This window comes from Symphalangus syndactylus, chromosome 8 (assembly GCF_028878055.3).
Source record: "Symphalangus syndactylus isolate Jambi chromosome 8, NHGRI_mSymSyn1-v2.1_pri, whole genome shotgun sequence".
NCBI classification, from domain to species: domain Eukaryota; kingdom Metazoa; phylum Chordata; class Mammalia; order Primates; family Hylobatidae; genus Symphalangus; species Symphalangus syndactylus.
Genome location: NC_072430.2, coordinates 62,617,667 through 62,639,738, shown reverse-complemented (window position 1 = coordinate 62,639,738; position 22,072 = coordinate 62,617,667). Strand labels below are relative to the sequence as shown.

At 44.7% G+C, this 22,072-nt stretch overlaps 1 protein-coding gene and 1 long non-coding RNA gene across 5 annotated transcripts in view; one reads left to right on the top strand and one right to left on the bottom strand.

The window, feature by feature from the left end:
• The window catches only part of SAMD4A (sterile alpha motif domain containing 4A), a 263,587-nt gene that overhangs the window by 110,899 nt on the left and 130,616 nt on the right, over nt 1-22,072 (top strand). For all 4 annotated transcript variants that reach the window (XM_063645576.1, XM_055289316.2, XM_055289315.2 and 1 more), the window contains exon 2: nt 21,348-21,866. In XM_063645576.1, the coding sequence (XP_063501646.1) occupies nt 21,348-21,866 (519 nt within the window). The remainder of the gene's footprint in view (nt 1-21,347; nt 21,867-22,072) is intronic.
• On the bottom strand, nt 4,438-7,305 carry LOC134737452 (uncharacterized). Its single transcript, XR_010122357.1, has 2 exons — nt 6,617-7,305; nt 4,438-5,157 (listed from the first exon to the last, which is right to left on the bottom strand). It is a non-coding gene; the product is annotated as an uncharacterized lncRNA (long non-coding RNA).

Here is a 22,072-nt window from a genome sequence, read left to right as displayed (position 1 = left end):
TACTTTATTTTCTTCAGAAGCTTGTTGCCATGTAGAGTAAAAGAAACTTCATGTTGTTAATCTTTTCAGAGGACACTGCCAGTAAGAGTGTTGTTATTGTTAGATAATCATAATGGTATGTTCTGGAGTCTCTTCTCCCCTCACTCGACACACCCAATTCACTCCCACCCTGCCATCGGAGCCAGAGAGAGAAGAATAAAGCAGAATCTTATTTGCTTTCAGAATTTGATTCTGTATTGCTTTGGAGACATGCTGGGATTTGCTCTTAAACTATTATTAAATTTCTAATGTCCGTCAAGGTTTAGATTCCTTTGTAAGAGAACCAAGAACATAAGTGAAACTGTAAGGCTTCACTGTGCAAACCTTTCTTCCAGCAAGCATCAGCTTAGCCTCAGCAGTGAGCCTATGGGGAACCAGCTGTTGGGCTGGGAACCAGGAGTTAGGCTGCAGAAAGACTGCCCCCCAGCCACCCCTAACCCCCTAACCACTATGTGTCACCTCACCACGAGGAGCTTCAGTTTCCTCACCACAGTCCCACTTGTCTTGCATTTGAGATGTGATAATGTTTAGAAAGAGATTTTGCCCACTTTTTAAAAAAGTACTCCACAGATGATAGATACTAATAAATCAGACATGAAAGCAGAGGTTAAGTAGGTAAATGTGATTGTGTGTGTGTGTATTGATCATTATGCTCGTGAGACACTGATTATCTTACTTTATTTTTCTTTTTGGAGATGGGGACTTGCTCTGTCACCCAGGCTGGAGTATAGTGGCGTGATCATGGCTCCTAGCAGCCTTGAACTCCCTGACTCAAGCAACTCTCCCACCTTGGCCTCCCGAGTAACTGGGACTACAGGCACGCACTACTATGCCCAGCTAATTTTAAAAAATTTTCTGTAGAGATGGGATCTCCCTATGTTACCCAGGCTGGTCTCAAACTCCTGGGCTTAAGTGATCCTCCCACTTTGGCCTCCTAAAGTACTGGGATTACAGGTGTGAGCTATCACGCCCTGCCTTTTAGAAAACTTTTTTATTTGAATAAGTTTTTTGATAGAGCCCCAAATGAAAAATATGCAGGGAGATGAGTTTAGCAGGGCTTAAGTTTAAACAGTGTAAGAGTTGGAACACTCCCAAAAGATAAGCGGTATAAGTAAGCTGTGACAGACCACTGCTCCGGAGGATGGAAAGATTTATGACTGCCGCAATAGCCCACTTTAGGAGGAAATGCAGAGTCATTGAAGACAGACCACAAAATAATTCTGCTGTCATAACATGCAGTACCTGGGTCCAGGACTGGCCTTACAGAGTGTAAGGATGAATATTATGAATATGTGCCTGAGGTAGGTATTTCGTTAAAGTAGTGTGTGACTCAGGAATCTCCGGATGAAGAAGCAGCCCTGTTCTTATCCCACAAGGTTTGGGGTTATAGCCTTTAATGTTTGGGATTGTGGGGAGTCTGCTGTGTGCACAGAAGAATCTTGAGGTATGAGTTTATAGGGGAAGAGTCCATACGTCACACTCCCCTGACTCAAAAAGCAACAGAAGTAGCCAGAACTTGCTCAGTTCCATGTCGGCCTCCTGTCTCTACTGTTTGATTCCGTTTTCACTCCTCTGAGGCCTTTCTATCTTCCCTGAGCCATGCCTATGTAGGAGGCAGTCACAGAATAATAAGCAGGTTTCCCTGTGGCCGTTGAACACTGGTACCAATGGTAGCCATGTGACCAACACACCACCCCATCTGGGTCCCAAACTCTCAACCAGTGCCCCTCTTTGCACACATCCCATTGAAGGCTCATTTTGTGAATCTGACATTTCCCAGTTCCTGATAACCCTGTTGATAATAATGGTTGCTAATCCTTGTCCATACCATATTTGAAGCATTTACTTATGCATACCTCAGCTTGTTCCAAAAAGTATTTAAGAGGGGAGTTTCTGAGCACATAATCAAGTCTCCAAGGTGTTCGCTCTGGATCTGCACTCTGACTATGGCTGTGTCCTCAAAACAGTAAAAAGATAATGCAATGGAAGATGAACATGTACCAAATTAAAGCGTAAAAGGAAATAGAGGCCAAATTCCTACACTATCAACATAGGCCAGCCCTGTTTTTCAGGCATTCAGTGACTTATGCAATGCTGTATGTAATAGGCCTGCTGAAAGAAAGGAAATGAATGAACAGGATAAACACAGGTTTTGGTATTGCTGGTACCTGAATAACCAACCCTGTGTTCCCTGCAGCCAGCATATTGTTCTCTCCCATTGCTGGCTGCCGTGCAGTGCTTCCGTCACGTGCTGCCGGAGGGGGCCCTGCCTGGGAAGCTGTGTGCCCCAAGGGCACCCTTCCTGGTTCTTGAGGACGGAGCGTGTACTGGCACTCTGGGCTTCATGGGCTTGGACTCCATTATATACACATCTGCAGGATACCAAAGGAGGGCCATCATCTCTCAGTCATCTCCTTTCCAGGTACCCCTGAAGGGGATGAAATAGGGAGTGGCATTCGATCTCAAGATGATCCTTGTAGGGATGGCTGAAAATACAGGTGCGAGCCGTCATGAGGCAAGATAGTGTCTGAGGCACAGGACCATGCCAGGTTAGTGAGAGTCATGAAGACTCTCGTTTCTGTCCCAGAAGACCCAAGTGGATGGCAGTGATGCCTGGAGCCCAAGGCAGTCACATAGGATTTCTTAGATCCTGACTAAAAGCAATAGTTCCAAGAAAGGTTGAGGAAAAATGCTGGTCATGGGATCAGGAATCCAGAATGATTTTTTTTCTATCAGATCTATAACCATCCATGATACTTCATGGAGAATCACTCCTGAGCTTGATGTATTCCCACATCAGAACCTGTACCACACTACTTCCTGGCAGAGCTCTGAGTATGCTCCTCTGTCTCCATAGTTTGGATCAGAAAATGTAGATTCCTTCCTGAGGACTGCCTGTCTCATGAAGGAGGAGGAGAAGGTGGCACAGGAGTCTTTTTAAAAGGATTTTAAGGTGATCATTTGAGCCATAAAGAAACCAAGTTTTTATTCTTCAAGGCAAACGGCTTTTTCAAGCCAGGTGATGAAAGTCTAAATTGCTCTACACAGAAGAACAGGAAGCATGTCTCCAGATAGATCCAGGTGGGCACAGTCTTAGTGAGGGGTAGATATATGAGATCATCCGTATGGGATCCCAGAAGCCAAAAGACTCACAGGAAAGGGAGTATTCAAACCCTATCATTTCAAACTCCCAGCAAAATATTGCCATAGAAAAGAGTTTTCCAAAGTCAATCCATTACTGGCTCAGATATTAATAGAAAATCAGGAGTCAAGAAAAGGAAGAAGGTAGAGATTTTAAAGTCAGACCTGGTTTTAATTTATTTGTGGTTATTCTAGCTAGTAAGTGAAACACACTCCCCGTTTGGTACCCTGTCCCAGGCATAAATTGCTCACCCATCAGAAAGGAATTAATGTTTTTCAAGGGTGCTACCTTAAAGCCATTAGTTTAGCAAATTAACTGATATTCCTAGAAAAGCTCCCTGCTTGTGCCAATAAATATTTACCGAGTTAGTGACACCTCTAACAGCACCCCCAAATCGCTGGGCCACTTCCAAAGGGGGAGCAGCTTACTTTCAGGAAATGGATTACTCACTTGTGGAATGAGACCAACACCCAGTCTACTCAGTTTCAACACACTTTAAAATGCAAAAGGGAACTTTCCTTCCTCAAGCTTTCAAACCTTTTCCAGATGGACCGAGGCGGGTGAGCCCATTGTGGTGCCCAACAGGCCTGGCTTAGGCTGGGGCTACACACATCTAGTTGTGCCTCCCATCCCTGCCCTGCACACTGTACCATGAAGGGGGTTACAGACTTCTGGCGGGTTGCTGATAAGAGGCATCCCTGAGGGCCTGCCCTGTTTCCACTGGCCAGGCACACCCCCCCCACCCCCCCCAGAAAGAGGAAATCTATGGAAAGGGCGTAGTGTGCTCAGCTGGGTGCCGCCCCCTCCCCCAGATGCTGTTGCTAGTTTCATTTCTCAGCTGCAGCTGCCCACAGCTGTCTGGGGATGGAGCAGCAGCAGGGTGGTAGGGTGGTGGCATCTTTTTATCCTTCCAGACCTGGGCCTTTGGCCTGGCAGCCAGAGTGGGCAGGCAGCAGGCCTGCTCTGTGTGGCATTTGACTTGGGGGTTAAGCCGGGTGCCTCAGGGCGGGACCTGGAAGGAGAAGCTGAGCGCAGTCCACCATTCAGTTCTGGGTACCAGGTTTTCAAAGAGGCATTAAGTGTAGCCAGAGGAGGGTGGCCAGGAAGCTGCAGGGGCCTGGAAATCATACCACCTAAAGATTGTTAGAAAAAACTGGGGACTGTTAGCCTGAAAAAGATTTAGGTGAATGGCTGTCTTCCCCTAAAGGGAAAGTAGATTTATCTTTTTGTATTTTTTTATCATGGTAAAATATACATAACATAAAATCTGCCATTTTAATCATTTTTAAATATACAGTCCTGTGGCATTAATTATATTCACAATGCTGTGTGACCATCACAGCTATCCTTTTCTAGAACTTTATCATCATCCCAAACAGAAACTCTGTTCCCATTAAACAATAACTCCCCATTCTTCTGCTCCCCCAGCTCCTGGCAGCCACCATTCTGCTTTCTGACTACTCAAGAGACCTTGTACAAGTGGAATCATACAGCATTTGTCCTTTTGTGTCTAGCTTAATTAACTTAGCACAGTGTCCTTGAGGTCCATCTATGTTATAGCATGTGCTGGAATTTCCTTCCTTGTTGAGGCTGAAGAGGATTCCATTGGATGTATATTCCACATGTTGTTTACCTATTCATCTGTTGATGGACGTTTGGGTTGCTTCCACCTTATGACTTGTGAATAATGCTACTGTGAACATTGGTACGCTAGTACTTGTTCGTAGACTTTTTTCTTTGTGGTTTCAGAACAACTGATCTTAGCCAAATGGTTAGAAGTTGCAGAGAAGCTGATTGTGGCTTTAGTAACCCCAGCTCTCTTCAGTGGTGGAAAGGCTCCCCATGGTTGGGAGTGGTGTGTGGTAAGAACACTTACAACCAGAACAGAGAGAAGCAGAAAATCTCTGAGGTCCCTTCCATCTCCAGAATTCCATGATTTTCAGGCTAGATCAAGGTATGCATCCGAAGGGTAACATCTGGAGAAAAAGGAAGTGGTGTCAGATCAGCTTCAGTTTCCTGAGGGAGAAAAGAGGGAATTGGGATGTTAAATTATCTACCAGTCAGGAGAGGTTACTTGTTAAACTATCTGTGACCTGGACTTGACTGATGCTCCTGTGAAGCTCATACAAAGGTCCTATGTAGTCTCAGGGAGCTCTTTCCAGAGCTCCAGTGAAAGCTTTCTTGTACTCTAGCTTCCTGGGGGATAGGGTGGTGAGTCCAGCTTTCTCAGCACAAATCCCTCATGTCTGCCTAGAAAGAAGGGATGCCTTTAGAGGACCTGAGCCCTGTCTCCATGCAGGTTATTCTGAATGCGGGTGAGGGAGTCGGTGAAGACGGAGAATGCTGGGTTGGGAAGTTTCAGGAGTGAATGTCAGCTGAGGTGGGGATGCCCTGGCTCCCAACACAATTAGCTTCATTCTGCTACAGTTGGGGGTTTTCTTATCATTAGTCGGGAAGGCCTAGCCAGAGAATTCCAGTATTCCAGAGCAAGTTTAATTGTGGGTGATTTCATTCTGCCCTTTTTATGTTGAAGCCAGGGGCTTGCGTCATATAACAGTGAATTCAGGGAGATTTTTATTTGCATGTGAATCATAGCTTTTCCAGCTGAATGTCACTTACTTGGAATTTTTGTCTGATTTTGTTTTTGTTTTTGTCTCTTGGTGTTTTTCCATCGGGCTCTTTGGCTAACCAGAAAAAAAAAAAAAAATAGAGGAAGGGCTCAATCTGACTGAAACAGGGTTTGAGTTGGCAACTCAAAAGGAGAGTATTATGAATGTGAAAAAAAGAAAACGGATGCCTTATTTTGCTTTGAGGGAGGAACCGAAGCCAAGTCAAATTGAGAGCTCTAATTTGGGAATAGTGTTATTACAGGTCATTGGGAGTTGGTTACGCGCTAAATTGGGAGGCCAGTCACATGAGGAGGCAGCAGAGGCAGATCACATGGGGGACGGTTGGGGCCCTTTTACAATGAAATTTCATTTTATTTACTACACAGTTGAAATGTACTTATGTCATTTTGAGAAACCAAGTTACCTTATTGGCTGGGAGTTGCTCCCTGCCCTGGCGCATCAGTTGTTTGATAAATAAGCCAGTTCTTCCAATCTTTGTGCTTTCCGGGGCTTGATTTTGGCAGTGGGATCTGTGCAGTGATTCATGGAGCTGACCCTGTGATAGGGGTTATACATCTGCCCTTCACCTGACTGACTCCAAGGGGCTTGATCTCTTCTCCTCCAAAGGCTCTACCCATTTTAGACCTCAAGGTCAAGACATCCGGAAAACTTCTAACATTATATAAAGAAGTGATGACCTTTGTTTTTTAGATTACCTTCCATTTTCTCAGCACTGTTCCTCTTAATGTCATCTTGCAAAATAAGAACGAGAAAAGATGGATCCTGCCCCTCCACGGGCAGTTATGAACCAAGTATTTCTTCTTACCTCAAAACTGCAGACTTTGGATGTTCTTGGCATCTTGGGGAGGACCAGGAAGGGTGGCGTGTGGTCAGCTGCTGATTTTCCTTGAAGAATCAAAGTTGGCATTCTCGGTGTCCACAGCCCTGATTAGTTAGCTGTGTTTGAAATAAAAACAAACAAAAAAAGGCAGCCAAAAAACAATATCTAGAATTCAGTTAATTCATTCCCACTGCAAACAAGTTGTGCTCATGCTCCTAAATGGGGTATGTTACTAAGCCGGTGACACAGAGCATCTGGGCCGGCAATGCTTGTGATCGAGGTTAGGAATAGAAGGTGTGTGGAAACTTTCTATAAAAGGCAGCCAGGTCCCCTGGACAAGGGGTCAGGAAGCTCCAGCACTGTTCACAGCAGCACCAGGGAATTACTGCGTGATTTGGGGCAAGTGTCTCTGTGCCTTGGTGTCCCCTAAGTGCCATACTGATTTGGGGGAATGGGAGGGTAAGGGCCTCAAGAAATGTTTGAGATGTAAGATGTTAAATGTTTGAGATGTGACATGTCAGATAACTGGAGGGAGCGTGATGTCACAGGAGCTCAAATCAGGGCCACGTGTCCCTGAACGGGGCTGGGCTGCTGTCCCTTCTCAGGCATTGCCCTCTGTGGCTGATGCCTCTGACATCATAATACCCAGCCAGACACTCAATAATGATGAGCTGTGCCCAGTGGACACCAGAGGAGGGAAGAAAAGGAGAAGGACAAAGTGGAGAGGAAGGAGATGGAGCAATCTCTTATGTGATCATTCCATCAACTCACAAATTTTTCACCTAACACCTGGTTCAACTGTAATGTGCTCAGCTCCATATAACCTGGACAGCAGTTGTGCCCTCACCCCCAAACTCAGCAAAATATTATGGTCCTCTAATCAAGAGAATTTTGCACCTGTTACTGCATGTCTTGTGGGTTCATCGTCAGACCAGTGAGTTGATACCAAACTTCACCAAACGGCTCTCCAGAGCAACCATTTAGAGGTAATGTACTGGCTCTCATGCCCAGGCTTCTCTGGGCTTCTGCAGACTCATCTCAACTCTCCTCCTTGGAGCAGCACATAACTGGGGATTGTGTGGGGGTGGTTTGTGAGGGTGTGAGCCTGTGGTAAAGATGCTTTAAAACTGAAATTCTCACCTTCGTTTGATTCATGAGCCAGCACAGGCTTGGCCAGACTTTGTTTATTCTTATGGCACTCTTCAAACCCAAACGGGCCAAATCGTGGCTTCCCTGTCTATCCTTAGATGCAGCGATTGCTGCTTTTAACTGGCTAGATTGCTATGAATAGAAAACTTGAGAGATCAGCCCTGTCTTAGAAATATTATGACATTTTGCTTATTTATTGTTGACTTAAAAAAAATCCAACAACTTCCTCTAAAAATAGGTCCTTGCCACTCTTTCAATCACTTCCTCCTAGCCTTTCTCCTGGTAAGAAATCATGTTTCCCACCTGGTTTCACATCAGCCTTACTCAATCCTCCAAATGCTGTCAATTGGAGGCCGTGATTTTCTTGGGTTCTCAAACGTGAACCTGGATCAAAATCATCTGGGGGCTGGTTAAACACAGTTTTTGATTCAGTAGATCTACAGATAGGTTCCCAGAAGTTGTAATTCTTTTTTTTGAGACGGAGTTTTGCTCTTGTTGTCCAGGCTAGAGTCCAATGGCACGATCTTGGCTCACTGCCACCTCCTTCCCCTGAGTTCAAGCGATTCTTCTGCCTCAACCTCCCGAGTAGCTGGGATTAAAGGCACCCGCCACCATGCCTGGCTAATTTTTGTATTTTTAGTAGAGACAGGGTTTCACCATGTTGGCTAGGCTGGTCTCAAACTCCTGACCTACAGGTGATCCACCCACCTCGGCCTCCCAAAGTGCTGGGATTACAGGCATGAGCCACCGGGCCCGGCCCAGAAGTTGTATTTCTAGCAATTTTCCAGGCATGCTCCTCCTCCACACTTTGTGAAGCAGTGCCTTAGGGCTTCTGGGTCTCCTCCTGTCCCCATCCTGTAGGAGAGAGCCCCATGGAGCGTGATCCTGGTCCCTTAGATTGATGGTGAGCGGCTAACAACTACATAGTACTCACTATGGGCCAGATGATGGTCCCATGCTTTACAAAGATTAAATAACTCAAACATCACCAATCTTAGGAGGTAGCCCATTTTTCCAGATGGAGGAACTGAAGCACAGAGTGGTTAAGTGAATTGCCCAAGTTCACACAGCTCATTCAACGGAAGCTCAGACAACATGGCTAGCATCTGTGCTCTCATTCCCTACGCCGTATTATCATTTTGTTTTCCTCAAGTTACTTAGAGCACCTGATACTCCTACAGTTCTTGGGAGTGAATACCTCAGAAAGGAGCCCCCAAGACAACTGAACCCATCTTAGGCACTAACAACCAGCATCTTGGGCTCCGAGTGCCCGGGTGACTTGGCTACCCTACCTGTGTCTGTGACTGAGTAGAGGCAAGAGGAGGGGGCTCTTAGCAGAAATACATTGGACATGTGACCTGGTGAAGGCCAAGGGAGGGGTGTTGATGGGAAGACGCTGGGGACATCATCTGTGAAGAGAGGCCGGCCCTCCCCTTCTGCTGGAGCCTCAGTGTCCCCTCACCATTCTGCCCTGGTCCAGAGATTTCTGCTGTTGATACTTATCAGAGACACAAAGCTGAGGAGGAACAGATGTGCCGTGTCAACAGCCATCATAGAAAAAGTATATGTATCTTTTTTTGACCAGGTTGGTCTAGCAAGGCTATGTGATCAGCACTAACCTGGGTGAGGAAGTAGGAGACACAGAAGGGAAAGGACTGTCCCCATCCTCAAGGAGGGGTGAAGGGGAGATGTGTCATACAGATGTGCAAGTCACTGAGCTCAATTGTGGTAGAGAAAAGGCAATGAGGGCCCAAGTGGGTAAATGGCATTTGGGGAGAGAGGTGGATTCTTAAACTACATCACAGATGATGATAGGAGCAGGAGGGGGGAGGGTTCAGATGTGTCCAAGACATATCTACAGCAGAGAGTATTTAATGATAAATAATAGTGATCTCTTTTGAGTTTCAAACAGCCAGAGGTTAAGTCTCCACTGGTACGGTGATAATCGACTAAGTTTTTTTTTTTTTTTTCTGCCAAATAATGTGTTGAGTGCTGGCTGGAGGGCCTAGGAGTACTTTAGAAGATGAATTCTACTCCTTACAGTGTTGCCTGTTGGTTCTAGAAATGGAGCCCTTCTCCAAGTATTTCTCTACCCCATTGGTCTGATTCTCCTCAAGTTATTTGTGTTACAGACATTTCTATGGGTACAAAACTTTCCCTATGGCTATCTCTGATACTACAAATGTCATTGGAAAGGACAGATCCTAGCACTAGGCCATATACATTGATAGGAACCAAAGATAGATATCTGATGGATTAATAAATACAACCACCTCCAAAGGTGATGATATGAAGCTAGATTCAACAACACAGTGCTGTCACTCCCAGCTCAGAACCAGTGTGGCTAGAAGTTAGCTTTGTCTTTCTCCTCACTGGGCCATGTGTCTCAGACCCTAGGGTAGAGTTGAGGGAGGGCAGACAATGGTTAGTTTCAAAACTCCCTGGACATAGGGGCCCCTTGCTGCCTCCTGCCTTCCTCCATAGAGTTTAGAAGGTTTGTTTCCAGGAAGGAGCTCCTTCCTGCCAGGTTTGTCCTCTCTCCAGCTTCTCAGCAGTGCAAGGTGCTTACAACACAGCCCACAGGCCTGCCTGCACCGGGCTGTGTGGGTCTGTAGACAAGGTCCTCAACTCTGCCTCTGCATCCGCTCCTCTCTGTCCTACTGGGCCTTTCTGCTCCCCCTTACCTTTCCCTGCCTGAGCCCTCTCGCTGTTTTTGTGCCTGCCTTTGTTGTAGAATTCTAGATGGCCGCATGCTTGCAACTTGGGAAGGATGAGGTGCTTGTCTGGAGACATTATCCCTATGAGCTCTGAGGTCTTGTCTCCTTCTGTAGCATCCCCACCAATGTGGCCAAAGCCAAGGGCCCTCATCTGATCAGTCCTCCTGATTCTGGTCCAGCCACTGAGCCCTGGGTCTACTCAATTTCATGGCAGGATGCCCAGAAGGAGGGAAATGGCCTCAGCCATTCTCATTCCTATTTAGAGAACTGCATTCTTCACCATCATCCTTCCTACCTTTTCTTCTTACCCACTGCCCTAGGACTTCAGCAATGAAAAAGTAGCTTCCCTTCTCAAAAAAAAAAAAAAATCTGAAAAATCTTATTCTGATTGCATCAGTAGACCTACTAACCTGAAAATGAGTTTGGTGCACAAGTAACAGGTGAAAATCAGCTGCCTTTTACTGCTTACTGTTGCAGAAATTTCCAGCATTGGCTGGCAGCTGGAGGGGAAGCGGGAAGGGAGGTGTGCCTCTAGCTCCCTCTACAGGGCTATGCCCCAGGAGGACAGGAGAGCCAGGCTGAATATGTTCCAGGGTCACCCAACTCTGTCCTTGTACAGTTAGCCAGGCCTTTCTTTCCAAAACGAGTATCAGTTAATTTGTGACTATGGACTGGAATATCCTGCCTCCACAAAATTGTTCATTCTCTCGCCCATTGGATGGCTTGTACGTGTAAGTATTTCATATTTCATACCTAAATGAGTGATACATACATTTTACTATCAACATTGCTAACATGCATATTTTGGGAATATCTATATGCTGTTCCTTGGTGACAATATTTACATGGTTACACACCACACCACAGGGCTCTTACATTCACACTTACACTTTGGATCCCATCTCTTGAGTTGGGAAATTGTGTCTATAAGTTGTTGAGCAACTTCCTCATTATTTTAGAAAGCATGGGACCCAGTGACTTCACAGTTCACAGTCATGTAAATATATAGAATGGCTCCCTGGTGTCAGGGGTGGGATGTGTGCACTCCAGCCCTTCGCAGACTTCCTGAGATGTATAAACCTGTTGTGTGGCATGGCTGTTGTTCCGTTTGCTCCACTGAATTAAGCATGAACCATTCTTTTGTGATTCAATCTGTTTATACTCCTCCCAAGATACTCCTCTGTTGACTGTCTGGACATTGCCAAGGATGCTGGCCTTGGAGTTCTTTGTAAAATATTATTGCAGTTAGTCTATGTGGACAATGCTGTGCTCCTTTTGGGACCCTCATGTCTACAGCCTCTTGTGCAACAAGGCCTAAATCTAAGTGTAGAAGCAGAAAGCACACTTTTCTCCTTTGCAAGGTCAGCATGAGGATTGCTAATTCATTATTTTAAGATACTATTGGAGTGTCACTCTGTGGTGTGTGGGGTTTTGGCAGTGGTGGTCTGGAGTGTGAGGGCAGCGCTGAAGATTAGAGAGTGGGAAAGCTTCCTGTGTTTAGAACACTTCCAGCCTCTCCTCTGAGGGGTTTTTGGTGTAAAAAACTAGTCGAGTGTGGTTTACAAGGATGTGTTTGTCGAGTGAGGTACATTTTTTTCATCTCTAATTTATATAACTCTTAGGAGACCCATTCCTTTGAGGCTTTATTAAAACAATCATTTAGTGCCCCCCCCCAAAAAAAATCAGACATATAAGTCTTAACCCTGTTGCCATTGTTTTTCTTTCCTTCTTCAAAAGATGTTTGCAAGAGTTGTATTAAATATATTTCATTCTGCTGTCTCAGCCTCTCAAATCCTTTTCATGAAGATTACTTTAATTGGTGTGAGTTACAATCACAAAAAGCATCCATTTTGCTTTTGTTTTCTAGCAAAAATCAATGGGGAAACTTTCCATCTTAAACAGAATGTTGACAAGGGGGAGGTAGTAAAGATTTTGAAAATTGAGCTAGTCATTTTACTTTCCTCTTTTCCATGTTCCTGTTTTTATTTGATGTTAAAGCTAAAAATAATCAGAATATAACAAAGTTGAATGAACAGTTTGTGTGTGACAGTTGGGACCTACTATTGTTTATAGGTCATCTATTCTATCTTAAGCCTTCCATTCAAAGGAAACTTCTAGGAAATACCTACCATTGTGAAGAAATCCAAAAGACTATTAAAACACTCTCAAACAAAAGGCCATAATTAGCTGGGCGCAGTGGCTCATGCCTGTAATCCTAGTACTTTGGGAGGCTGAGGCAGGAGGATCATTTGAAACTAACCTGGACAACAAAGCAAGACTCCATCTCTACAGAAAATACAAAAATTAGCCAGATGTGGTGGTAGATTCCTGTAGTCCAAGCTACTTAGGATGCTGAGGTGGGAGGATGGCTTGAGGCTAAGAGGTTGAGGTTGCAGTGAGCCGTGATTGTGCCACTGCTCTCTAGCCTGGGCAACAGAGCAAGACCCTGTCTCAGAAAAAAACTGTAATTAATAAAGAACTATTAATGCATGAAAAAATGGAGACACCCTCATTACCCTCATGTAGCTTGCATTCTAATGGAGAGGGGCCAGAAATAAGCGTACTGTACAGCAGGTCACATGGTGGTAAGCACTATGGAAAAAACAAAGCATGACCTGGGAATAAGGGAGTGTAAAGTGAGAGAGTGGGGTGGGGAATTTAAAATAGTGTAGACAGATAAGGTCTCATTAGGAAGGTGACATTTGAGCAAAGACAGAGCTGAGAAAGGCTAAACATGGGTGTGGGGGAAAAGTGTTCCAGGCAGAGGAAGCAGCAAGTGTGACGGTTCTGAGGCAGGCATGCGGCTGATATGTTGAAGGAACATCACAGCAGCCAGGATGGACTGAAACAGGAGAGGGTCAGTAGTAAGGGTGGAGGCTAGATCCTAGAGGGACTAACAGGCCATCATAAGGACTTTGGCCTTTACTCTGAGATGGGAAGCCATTGACATGTTTGATCAGGGGAGTGACATGACTTACCTTCTAGTTTTAAAAGATCCTTCTTTTAGAAATGATTGTTATGGTCAATAATAGACTACTGGAGAGGGCGGGGATATGCAGAAACATGGTGAGAGGTAGTCACATTCCAGATGTATTTTGAAGATTCAGCCCATAGGATTATGGAGAGATTAGATGCAAGATGTGAGAGAAGGGAGTTAAGGATACTCCAAGGTTTTGACCTGAGCAATTGGAAAGATGGAAAGCCATCTGCTGAGATGGGAAAGAAGAGCAAAGAAGCAGATGTGGTGAGAGTGAGAGCAAGAGTTGGGTTGTGGACATGTTGACTTTGAGATCATCTGAGTGAGCATGGGGAGGGTGCAGTTGGAATGTGAATCTGGGGCTCAGGGGAGAAACCTGGGCTAGAAATACAAACGTGGAGTTGTCTGCATACTCATGGGCCAGAGGTCAGAACCGAGGCAGGTGGCTGGGGGAGCTGGCCTGGTTTTTGTGCCCTCTGGGAATGGCCAGCCTCAGACCTCCTGACTGGTCATGGCCAGGAAGAGGTCAGAAACCTGAAGGTGAGTACTAACCCTAACTTGGGCCCTTGGCTGAGATCTCAGGACTAGTTCCCAGCTGGCCTGGGTCCTCAAGGAGTAGAGGAGCAGTCCTGGAGCACCCAGCTGTGCTGGTACCTGCGGAAAAAGTAACTACAGATGGAAAGTCTCCATGGAAGAGATGACCAGATTTCTACTCTGGAGGGGTAAAGGGCTCATTGGAAGTATCTGCTAGGGCAAGAGGTACCTGGTTCTTGCCTTTTGAGGATGGTCAGATGCCTTTGAATGACCAGCACCTGATGACCTTCCTGCTGTCAGAAAAGACTGGAATGGTCATAATGGTCTATAGAGTCCACTACATAGATCCCTGCCTTTTCTAGTGAATCCAAGGGACAGTAGCATTTTGAAGTGATTTTTACCAAGCAACCAAAAGCTTTCTGTATTCGTTAACTATTGCTGTGTAACAAACTACCCTAAAAGTTAGTGACTTAACATAACAACAAGTTATCTCTCAGTTTTCTGAGGGTCAGCAATTTAGACAGCCTGGCTGGGAAGCTCTGGCTCAAGGTCTCCAACAAAGCTGTAGTCAAGAAATAAACTAGACCTGGAGGAGCCACTTCCAGGCTCACTCACATGGCTGGCAAGTTGATTCTGGCTGTTGGCAGGAAGCCTGAACTCCTCCCCATACAGGTCTCTCCCTGGGTTGTTTGAGCATCTTCATAATTGGTGTGACTGGCTTCCCCCAGAATAAGTGAACCAAGACAGCAATGCTTTTTATGACCTAAGGTCAGAATGCCTCCACTGCACACTCTTGGTCACATAGACCAGCTCTCGTTCAGTGTGGGAGAAAATCACGTAGGTGAATACCTGTAGTCTAGGATCAATGGAGGCCACCCTGGAAGCCCGCAATCACCTTCCTTGAAAATAGGGGGAGGGTTAGGGCCGGGCGTGGTGGGCTCACGCCTGTAATCCCAGCACTTTGGGAGGCCGAGGCAGGAGGATCATGAGGTCAGGAGTTCAAGACCAGCCTGGCCAACATGGTGAAACCCCATCTCTACTAAAAATACAAAAATTAGCCAGGCATGGTGGCACATGTCTGTAATCCCAGCTACTTGGGAGGCTGAGGCAGGAGAATCACTTGAACCCAGGAGGCGGAGGTTGCAGTGAGCCAAGACCGTGCCACTGCACTCCAGCCTGGTGACAGAGCGAGACTCCATCTCAAAAAAAAAGAAAAAGAAAATAGGTGGAGGGTTTATATCTTTTCAATCCTTTGTACCTTTTCAAAGCACCACTTGCAGCTGTAAGGGCTCATAACTCCAGACTGGGTTCCCCATCACAACTGGTCTAATCCATACCACTAGCAGGGCTCCCACCAAATTATGGGGATTCTTCTCTGGTCACCTCTAGCTCAAGAGGGTACCTTGGGAGACAAATTCAAGTGCAGATGCCAACACAAGAATCCCACCATTTGCCATGTTGGTATTTTTGCCCTGATTTTTCAGGTGCCCTGGGCTCAGCTCACATCCCTACCAAATAAATACATGGTGTGTGTAGTTATCCACTTTTGAGTTGTGCAGAGTTGCTCTGTATTTAGAAGCCTTTAGTACATGATGTGTCTAGGATTGACTTTGTAACATTCTTCCAAGGAGCCTTTGACCATGCAAAACCCACCAGTATTCCTGCCTTTTAGCACATTTATTTCACCAGTACTTCTTCTGTGTGTGCATTTAATTCCTAGCCATTTCTTGCATGAGCAAATTGCCTAAATGCGCTTGTGAGAAACCCTTTTATGGCAAATGTTATTAAACTGAAAACAAGGGTATAATAAAATAGCAATTTAAGGGTAATTTACTAACAACTAGAGCCCTTAAGCATTGACATACCATTGTGTAGTAATAATACCAGACTTGGTATTTAAACACACTCTTTGTCACTCCAAAAATCATTGGGACAGTTTCCTAATCCTCATGGTCTTTAATTATAGCTCTTCTAATTTTTTTTACTACTCCTATGTCACTGGTTTACAAATTATAAATCATTAACTTTTATCCACACTAAACATCCATGTAATAGAACTGTTACATCTCTGCTCCTTATACAGAGAAATAACAAAATACTCAGAAAACATAGTAGAGGTGAGCTGACATCATCAAACCTTGAAGTTCTTGCACTTAAGTTTTCCACTGTGTCCTGAATCAGGTGATATTGGGGTGAGTAATGGTAGAGCCTGAATCTCAGAAGTGATCAATGAATTGAAAATTCTGAGGATTCCTGCATCTTCCCCAGGGAGGAGAATTTGTTAAATACAAATCTCAGCAAAGATTCTTTGCTCTCTGGAAGGTAGTGTGGATGCCACAAAGGCCAGTGGACAGTTGGACAGGATCTAGCCAGTGTGACCAAGTCCCTGCATGTAGGGTCTGGCTTCCATTTGAAGGTAGAGATGTTCACGCTTGTCAGCACCCTGGGGATACTCTCCTGAAAGACTGACTCGTGCTAACTAGAAAGCAGGGAGGTAGACACTGCAATGCTGGCTGGTTAATTTGCCACGAGGAGCCATCATCAGAGAGACCAGACGTACTCAAAGTCCATATAATCAGCACACATTGTCCTTGTCGGCAGGCCTCCACAGGAAGCCAAATCATAATCAGAAATTATGTATTAAGTTGCCTTGAAAAATCATTATCACAGATTTTGGAAATACCTCAAGTCTCTATGATCAGTTCATTCTCTCCCTGAGGGTAGCTGGGGAGCTAAATCATGGTCCAAAGGTTGTTTTGTGAGTGGATAATCAGGACAGGGGGGCTGAGGAAGGGAAATGTTTAGTGGCAACAGGAACTTCATGGGTCCATGCCAGAATGGGAATGGCTTTGCCAGAAAGACTGATGTATTCAAAACCAAGTGGCTAAAACTTCCTTTTACCTAGAGGGACAGTTGGATAGTGTATTAATTAACTTAGCAGCTTAAAACAATAAACATGTTACACAGTTTCTGTGGGTCAGAAATATGAGAGATTCTGGCTTAGGATTCCTCAAAATGGTATGTGGGCTGCAGTTGTCCAAAGGCTTACCTGGGCTAGGAGATCTGCTTCCAAGATGGTTCCCTCATATGGCTGGCAACTTGGTGCTAGGTATTGGCACGAGGCCTCGGTTCCTCACTACAAGGACCTCCCCATTGGATTGCTTGCGTGATGTCACAACACAGCAGCTGGCTTTCCCCAGAGTGAGTACTCGGAGACAGCAAGGGGAGGCCATAATGCCTTTTATAACCTAATCCATAAAGTCACATGCTGCCATTTCCCCTACATTCTATTTACTGAAAGTGACTCACTGAACCCAACTTGCACTCAGAAGGAAGGGAATTAGGCTCTACCTTTCAAAGAGAGGTGTGGCAAATAAATAGTTAACATATTTTAAACCACAATCGGTATAACTTACATTGTCTTTGTAATTCCTTTTTATTATACTTCTGTTGCTCACCAACTCTGATGATCCATGTACTTTATTAATACATTTATATAATGTTTATAACTATTACATATTTATATGCATTTATATGTAATTCTATATCATATATCTATAGAACATCTAATTATGTTATAAATATCAATATATTTGGCTTATGGCCACGCTGTTGTAGCAGGACAGCCATTATGTATCTAATATCAAATTTGCCCACCTCCATTCTGCCACTTCACCAGCAGGGGGTCGGGGGAAAGTAACTTGGTCCGTCTGTGCCCCTGTGCCTTCATCTGTAAAAGAAGGCTAGTAATAGGACCTACCTCATGAGCTTCTTGGGAGGATTAAGTGAGTAATTAAATGCACAGGGCTTAGAAGAGTGCCTGGCACTTCGAAAACATTCAATACTGTTGGCTGTCAGCAGTGGCAGCTGGAGTGGTAGCAGAAATAGTTTGATCCAGTAGGTGTAGTTAGCCCTCAGAGAGCAATCTGATTTCTATGTTCCCAGTGGTAGTAAACAAAAGCAATACTTGTCTTCCTGGTCCCACCATCCAAGCCCTGTCCTGAGGATAAAGGGACCAGGGCCAGCGGCCTCTCGTTTTCCTTCCTCTCCGCTATGCTTGTTCTTCCTCTGAATCCCAGGTTAATCCATGGCAGAGAGCGGTTACATGGAGATAACATGTTTCGTTTGTACTACGACTCCTATTTATGTTTTGTTTTTGTTGCTGATTTTTTTTTTTTTTTAGGTCGACCTTTTGTGGAAGGGTAGAATATCCAAACAAGGAAATGACCTAGCAGAAAGCTAGGGAGTTCCTCAGCCTCATGAATTTTTTATTAGAAGTCATTCCTAATTTTTATCTTTAAATGTACATTTTCAAGGTTGTATGCTAGCCACCTCTGATTACAGTAGGCTCACAACATAACCCCTTTTGCTTCTTGGCCCCTTTTGCTTCTTTTCAGTGCCTCTTGGGCTTAATGAATAGATTTTATCTTCATGCTAAGCACATTCATCATTTAAAACATGCCTGGTATTTGCTGAAGATGAATTGAGGAGAAAGTTAGAATTGGAATTTTCTTCGCCTCTCAGCGCTACTTTAAAAGGGAGACTATACCTAGTGGAATGTGTGAGAGTTGTCTTGTGTCAGGTGGCAGTTAGCTAAATATAGAGTCAGGGAGCTGGGAGGGACTTGCTGAGGTCATCTGTGCCCTCCTGCCAGCCTTCCCCATCTGAATGTCTCCAGCCCTGTGCTCACCAGCTCAGTAGTCACCAGCCACATAAGGCTTCTAAGCTCTTCAGCTGTAGCTGGTCCAAGTTGAGATGAACTGTCCATGATAAAATACATTGACATTTTAGGACTTTTAAAAGATTTTTAAGACTTAATTCAAAAAAAGGAAAAATGGCTCATTAATAATTTTGTGAAATTATTAATGATAATTGATAATGAAGTGATAATTTGATTATTTAAATAAAATATATCATTAAAATGTACATTGCCTGTTTGTCTCTTCTTTAATATGGCTGCTAGAAAGTTTAGAATACCATATGTGGCTTATGTTTTATTACTGTCGGACAGTGCTCCTCAAGATCATCTCACTCTGTTATTCAGACCCCCAGGGCAGAGATTCTAAAGCCTTCCTTGGTGATTCTGAGTCTTTCATTATTCTGGCAATTCTGTTCTTCTCCACGTCCTATCTTAATCTCTTGTGCTTCGGTTTGGAGACTTCTACTTCAAATAGTTGACTCTTTGGCATCTCCTTATGAAATCCCCACTTGAAGTGAGTCAAGCATCTCTTCATATTGTTGTAAGCACAGTAAACCCATTTTCTTTTCACCTTTTGACTTTCTACCTCCTTGATCATTTTTAATGACTTCTCTTGGTTCATTTCTGGTTTCTCTATATTGTTTTTTAAAACTTGGTATCCCAAACCACCTGCATTGCTCTAACATGAGTCCAGCTATGCAGAGACAAGCTGAAGGAATTACCTCCATCATCAAGTACTTGACCGGCCCTTTTGCTACTTTACATTATTTAATCCCACAGCACATGGAGGGGCAGATGCTATTTGTACCACTCTTGATAAGGTGTTTGGGGCTCAGAGAAGTTAAGTAACTTACCAAGGTTCTACCACAAATTAAATGGCGTGTCTGGGATTTGTGCCCAGCTTTGCCTGACTCCAAAGCTCATGCTCTTTCATTATAGACCGTGCCTCTCTTTTTGCTGGTATTTTTCTTGAAATATTCTTTCTTGTAGTCTTGAGAGGCATTGCAGTACAGGCTGATGCATTTGTAGCTTACGGTCAACAGTGATAATTGGGCTTGTTTTGTTATATTTGCACCTAGCTAGAATTGCTAAGCCCTTCTGCTAAATTCCAGAAACCCCTTCCAACCCTCTAGATATGGCATAAAAGCCTGCAGGACTGTCCAGCCCTAGCCCTTGTAGGGTCATCAGTGGGCCAGTGTTGAGATCTCCAGGTATCAGGAATGACTTCTCTGAAAATGAGCTTTCTTTCCTCTGGCCCAGAGCCTGTGAATAACTGTCAATCCCAAGACAGGCTATTTCTCAAAGGCTAATCAAGGCAAAGTGCATTGTTCGTGTTTTGAGTGAGAGGGGACAGAAAGGATCCTTCTGAGTGTGTTAAAAACAGATCTTCCCAGAGCTTGAAACTTGAGGACATTATGCTCAGTGAAGTAAGGCAGTCCCAAAAGGACAAGCGCTGTATGATTCTACTTCTCTGTGGTACCTAGGGTACTTAGAGTTTCAGTTTGAGAAGATGAACGGGTTCTAGAGATGGATGGTAGTGATAGTTGCACACCACTGTGAAACGGTGAACTTTTTTTTTTTTTTTTTTTGAGACCAGGTCTCATCTGTCACCCAAGCCCCAGGGTACAGTGGTGCAGTCACAGCTCACTATAGCCTCAACCTCCAAAGCTCAAGCAATCCTCCCACCTTAGCCTCCAGAGTAGCTGGATCTACAGGCACATACCATCACACGTGGCTATTTCCTTTTTAATTATTTGTAGAGAGGAGGTCTCATTGTTGCCTAAGTTGGTCTCTAACTCCTGGGCTCAAGCGATCCTCCTGGCTCAGCCTCCCAAAGTGCTGGGATTACAGGCGTAAGCTACCACCCTTAGCCTGTGAATGTTCCTAATGCTGCTGAACATCCACTTAAATATGATTAAAATGGTCAAGGTTTTGTGTATTTTACCACAATAAAAACAAGCTGATCTCTACATAAATCGAAACAGTGATTAGAGGTGCCTCAGGAGCCAAGTCTTGGGTCCATTGCATATTCTAGCTTTGAGCCCATAGTCGTTCTGAGTTAGCTTCTCATGAGAAAGGTGCAGTCTTACTGCACAGAGATGAGGGGAGCTCTTTTTTTCCCTGACAAATTTCTCCATCTAGGAAGTTTTTCCAGTTTCACACGAATGCCTTTGCCAGGATTTAAATCACTTTCAACAGATGTCTGGGGGAGATGTCTGGGAGAGGTGAAGCAGCCTCATCCCCAGGACTCTGGAATGGGACCTTTGTTCATACTCGCTTTTCTATGGAGAGCTTCTTAGTTTTAGCCCCCTGTCTATCAGGGAGTAGGCTAGACCTTTCTCAAAGAAAACAGAGCTGTACATTGTATTTGATTGTACCAAAGTAGCTGTAGCTTTTTTGGAAACACGAATGAGAATTTGAGTACTCAATATCTAAGAATGTTTTATCTGTGTTTCATTGGAGCCTCTGGCCCTTGAAAACCTGGGGTCAGTTAACCAATCTGATGCACAGGCTCTTTTGAGAAAATATAGCCAGGCTATGTAGATTGGGACCCTAATCCATAAAAATTCTCTTTAGAGTATCTGTTTACAGTCATTGTGGGTGTATTTGCTTATTTGCCCTGTATATTTCCCTTTTCAGGAATCATTAACCAATGGCAACAGGAATCCAAGGATAAAGTGATTTCCCTCCTGTTAACTCATCTGCCTTTGCTGAAGCCAGGAAACCTCGACGCAAAAGTAGAATATATGAAACTGCTGCCCAAAATCCTGGCTCACTCTATTGAACACAACCAGCACATTGAGGAGAGCAGGCAGCTGCTGTCCTATGCTTTGATACATCCAGCCACTTCCTTGGAAGACCGTAGTGCTTTAGCCATGTGGCTGAATCACTTAGAGGACCGCACATCGACCAGCTTTGGTGGCCAGAACCGAGGCCGCTCAGACTCTGTGGATTATGGACAGACACACTACTATCACCAAAGACAGAACTCCGATGACAAGCTCAATGGGTGGCAGAACTCTCGGGATTCTGGGATTTGCATCAATGCCTCCAACTGGCAGGACAAAAGCATGGGGTGTGAGAATGGCCACGTGCCCCTCTACTCCTCCTCATCTGTCCCCACCACAATCAATACGATTGGAACCAGCACAAGTACAAGTAAGTTCCCCGGAAGCCCTTTAACTTAGTCTGGTTTGGCGATTTGCTGTGTATGTGGCATGTCCTGCTGACAGTGTCTGCTCCATGCACCCTGTGACCCTGGGAGAGAAGGACTGATTGGAATTGGCTGTGGGAAAGGTCCTCTGGACCCCATATTTGTTGCTCTTTGACTCTGCAAAGATGAAAATACTGGGAAGGTAAAAGTG